We start from the raw sequence: 4,337 nt of genomic DNA on the forward strand, positions 1-4,337 counted from the left end.
CACAGCTCAGCCTGGATGTGGGGTGAGATGAGGGCTGGGGGATGCTGCTGTCCTGCTCCATCACTCCTGGCCCTGCACCCATCTCCAGCAGAGGAGAGCAGGGAAGCTCAGCCATCGCACCTCCTCCTGCCACCCAGGGAGAGCCCCAGAGCCCTGCTCTCCTCTCTGCTGCCATTAGCACCTCCCAACCCACCCTGGGAAGACAGTGGCTGACCCTGCCTCTCCTTGCCCAGCACCCAAATCTCCAGGCGAAGGGTGGTCCCAGAGCCTCCAGCCCAGACCCACAGAGCTGGTGGGGGGCAAGGGCAGACCCATCCTGCAGCCACTCAGCACCGTGGGCAGCCCAGCCTGGGGGGCTGGCACACACCGAGCCGTTCCAAACACCCAGCACCGCTCGCCACCTGCCCCAGCCACTGACGAGTGTTTCACACCATCCCGTGAGCAGCCGCGCTGCGTCAACAGCTCCTAAGCCCGGGATTTACGGCTGCTGGGCGAGGGGCCAAGATGGAAGTGGCGTTCCAGGTGCTCGCCCTCCCCTCCCGCCAGGAAAGGGGCTGATACGCCAGGCTGGGCATAGCTCCCGTGGAGGAAATAATGACCTATGAGATGTTCACTACTCCACACAAGAGAACTGTGTTGAGAAGGAAAATCCACCCCTGCCCCTGCTGTCCTTGGGGCAGCACGGCCTGGCAGGCAAAATGCTTGTGTTGGAGGGACTGCACACAGCTCACTGGCTGGCCCCAGTCCCTTTCTCATGCCTCAGTTTCCCCACAAGAACAAAGCTCTTAATCCCTCCATAACGAGCTCCTGTGGCAGGCAAAAGCAGCAGCGGAACCCCCCCCAACCTGCTTCCCCTGACAAAGCTGCTCTGAGGGAGCTGCCAGGAGGGGAGGTTAAATCCCTAAGGGGTCCCAGGCCAGAGGAGCTGCTGGTCTGTGATCCTTGGCCATGGAGCACAGGGAGAACCCATCGTGGGCTCTGCCCCACATCTCCCATGTGCCAGAGCTAAAAAAATCTGTGACACATGCTTGTTTCCCGAGTCCCAAAGGTGGTAACCAGCGTGGGTAGTGACAACCCATTTCACTCTCTGCCAGCCCTGCTCCCTGAGCCCAGTGCACCATGCTGTAGGTCTAAGAACTTACGGGTCCCCCAGCTCAGCTCCTTTGCAGCCTGGCACACTGGCTGAGCACCTCAGTCACCTACCACCATGTGTAGGAAGAAATAATGCACTTACCTCCCCGTGCTAACAGCCTGGCCACGCATCTCCTGCAGATGAAAGGAAAGGATGCACCACGCTCAGCAAGCAACAGCACTTCAGAACAGCCCTCGGAATCCAGGAGAGCTCAGCAGCAGCAGGCAGTAAAAGCAGAGCCCTTAATTAGCTGTGTTTGTGCAGCAGGAGAGGGCTCCCAGTAAGGCTGTGCCCTGGCACAGCCCCCTGCCAGGCTGCTGCCTGCTCCCCCAGCACGCTGCCCACCGCTTTGTGGTGTCTGTGTCTCACGGGGAAGCTTGCAGCCCATTTTGTTCCACGGCAGGCAGCAAGGGATCTCACACCGCAGGAGCCCAGGGGCAGTTGAAAAGCACCAGCAAAGATTCTGGGCTCAACAGCGTGGCATGAGACCCTCTCCCATCACCAGTGTACACACCCATTCCCAGGGACCCAAGCATGCCCACACAGGCTGTGGTGGGACGATGCTGTGCTCTCATGCCCAGCTGCCCTGCTCATATTTCAGCAATAAGAACTACTGCCCTTTGCAACACAAGGGCTTGTTTATCGGCCTCGGACAGTGGTTGAGACTGGTTTCAGTGATTGAGATCAACCGCTTTGAGCAGGCCTGGGCAGCCAGAAAGCACCAAAGGCATGGGGGAAGTGAGGAAAGACTCACTGAGCTGAAGGGTAGAGGACCAGGAGAGCATCCACTCACCACCCCAGCTCCCCAGGCACAACCCAGGCAGCTTTACAGACCTACAGAGATGTCTGGGTAGAGGCCAAGCCACACACATTGCCCAGTCTTGCAGTGTTTTCCCCAAATTGCCCCAGCAGCATGAAGGAATTTCCCCCTTCCCCCAGAATCCAGGGCTGGGACAAGCTTAACTTCCAGGGGAAAGGGATGAGCCAGGGGATGCAGCTCCCTGCCTAGCGCAGGAGCTGCCTCTCTGCTCAGCTACTGCATCCCCACAGCACAACACCTCACGCGAGGGCAGGATTGGCCAGGGGCTATACAGAAGAGCAGCAATTACCCGCACTTACGCTCTCTGGCTGGGTTTTAACAGGCCCAAGCAGGCAGCTCAGCTTCTAAGCCAGAGTACTTGATGGCAGCTCTACTCCTCCAGACAGCAGCAAATTCCCCTTAGACATTTCTCCAGCCTCCCAGGCATGCAGTGCCATGGGGAAAGCTGTGCTTTGCTGAAGGTTTAGGCACTTGGCTCTTTCAGAACAAAGTTTCATCAGCTCTGGGGGAGCAGACAGGCCAGAGGCAGGACTGGTGGCACATAGCCAGTGCATCATCTCTGGTTACTGGGGTCTCAGGGGAGATCAACTGGGTGAGTCCTTCAGAGCTGAAAGTCCCCATTGCAGCCCACACCACTGGCCTCCACTGGGCAGGAAACACTACAGGGCTCCCCCAGCCTGCACGGCCTCTACCTGCCAGAGGCCACAGCTAGCTCGCAGATAGTGAGGCATGCAGGGTTCATCTTCCTCCTTCTCTACAATCACTGAAGAGACCCCCACTCCCCTCGTGCTGCTGCTGCAAGAACAAACATGAGACAAGCAAAACTGGTTTCAGATTTTTATTTCTTTAAGCAGGAGTGACTGAAATAGAAACCATGGCCAAGTCCTGTCAGGGGAAATAACTTGATAAAGACAGGGCAGGCAGTTGCCCTTGCCCCATGGCAACCTGTATAAACATCAACCGTCACTGTTCAGTAACCAGACGGTTTTCAAACAAGTCCATGAACAGTCACAGACTACATAAAACAACATGCCAGTTTACAACAGGAAACAACTTAGGTGTACTTCTTGATTTCATCATAAAGGACCAAAACAAAAGCACCACCCATTCCTCGGAGCACATTTGACCATGCACCTTTGAAAAACGCCTTGGAGCCCTCGTCCTGGGCAATCTTCCGCCAGCAGTCAATAGTGCCAGAGTACATTATGTCAGCTGTGGGAGACAGACAGCATTAGGAATCAGATGCCCAGGACCCCCAACATCCAGGTCAGAAATGGCCTAATGTATCTGTCAGTTTCATCACCTCAAGCACCTCCCATTTCCTGACTGACTTTCTCCAGTATTAGCGCATCAGAGGACAAGATCACAATGCTGCTGCTGCATTAGCCCCAGGAGACGGACTGGTTTGAGCAGAAGGCAGCTGCTGTTTGCTTTGACATCAACACTTCCAGACCCAAAAGCTATTGCACAGTCAGACAGGCCATGCCTGCTCACAGCCATGTCTCTTCTTGGCCCAGAGACACTAGTTTGCAACATCCTTGGGCAAGTTCTGTTGTTCCTACCTACTGACAGGTACCCAAATTGTGCACACCACCTTACAGGTATGCTGCGGAGACTGACGTGTCTGCGCCCCGCCACCCACTTCTGCAGCCCCTCTCACACCCTGCTATTTACAAGAGGTGAGGATATCTACATGGCTTCGTGAAAGCCAAGCCACTCTGCCTTCACCTCAGCTCCATCATCAACTGTTGATTCAGGGATGCCCAGCACATCCTACATGGGGAGGGAGGAACTTACTTCCTTTACGGCCAGACTGCATCATCATGCGACGACGAACCGTATCGAAAGGGTAGGAGGTCAAACCGGCGACAGCGGTGACGGTCTGAGCGATCATCCAGCTGACAACAATGTGGGTGTTCTTTGGGTCTGGAAGCATGCCTGGGGGAGAGAGGTGAGCATGGTGAGCATGGCAGGTGAGCCACCAGCATCTGCTGAAATGCACTACAGGCCTGCTGCAGCCCGGCATCTCCCTTTTGATGCCGTTTTTGGTCAACCTACCCTTTGCGGTGTCGTAGATGCCAAAGTAAGCGGCTCTGTAGATGATGATGCCCTGGACAGAGACGTTGAAGCCCTGGTACAGGCCCCGGAGGCCATCGGACCGGAAGATTTTGATCAGGCAGTCACCGAGCCCCTTGAACTCCCGGTCAGCCCCGGCTTTACCCACATCCGCTGCCAGGCGGGTTCGAGCAAAATCAAGGGGGTAGACGAAGCAGAGGGAGGTGGCACCGGCGGCACCCCCGGACGCCAGGTTACCGGCAAAGTACCGCCAGAACTGGGTGCGCTTGTCCACGCCGCCCAGGAAGATCTGCTTGTACTTGTCCTTGA

General features: G+C 56.4%; 1 protein-coding gene across 1 annotated transcript; it reads right to left on the reverse strand.

Moving 5' to 3' along the window:
• Window positions 1-2,777: 2,777 nt before the first annotated feature.
• Window positions 2,778-4,332, reverse strand: LOC104519464 (ADP/ATP translocase 2; the record flags this gene model as incomplete). The annotated part of the gene is made up of 3 exons (XM_010167871.1): window positions 2,778-3,164; window positions 3,750-3,890; window positions 4,011-4,332. Coding segments are annotated over 3 exons (621 nt in total), but the record flags the coding sequence as incomplete, so codon positions are not given.
• Window positions 4,333-4,337: the final 5 nt, after the last annotated feature.

This window comes from Antrostomus carolinensis, unplaced genomic scaffold (assembly GCF_000700745.2).
Source record: "Antrostomus carolinensis isolate BGI_N321 unplaced genomic scaffold, ASM70074v2 scaffold45725, whole genome shotgun sequence".
NCBI lineage: Eukaryota > Metazoa > Chordata > Aves > Caprimulgiformes > Caprimulgidae > Antrostomus > Antrostomus carolinensis.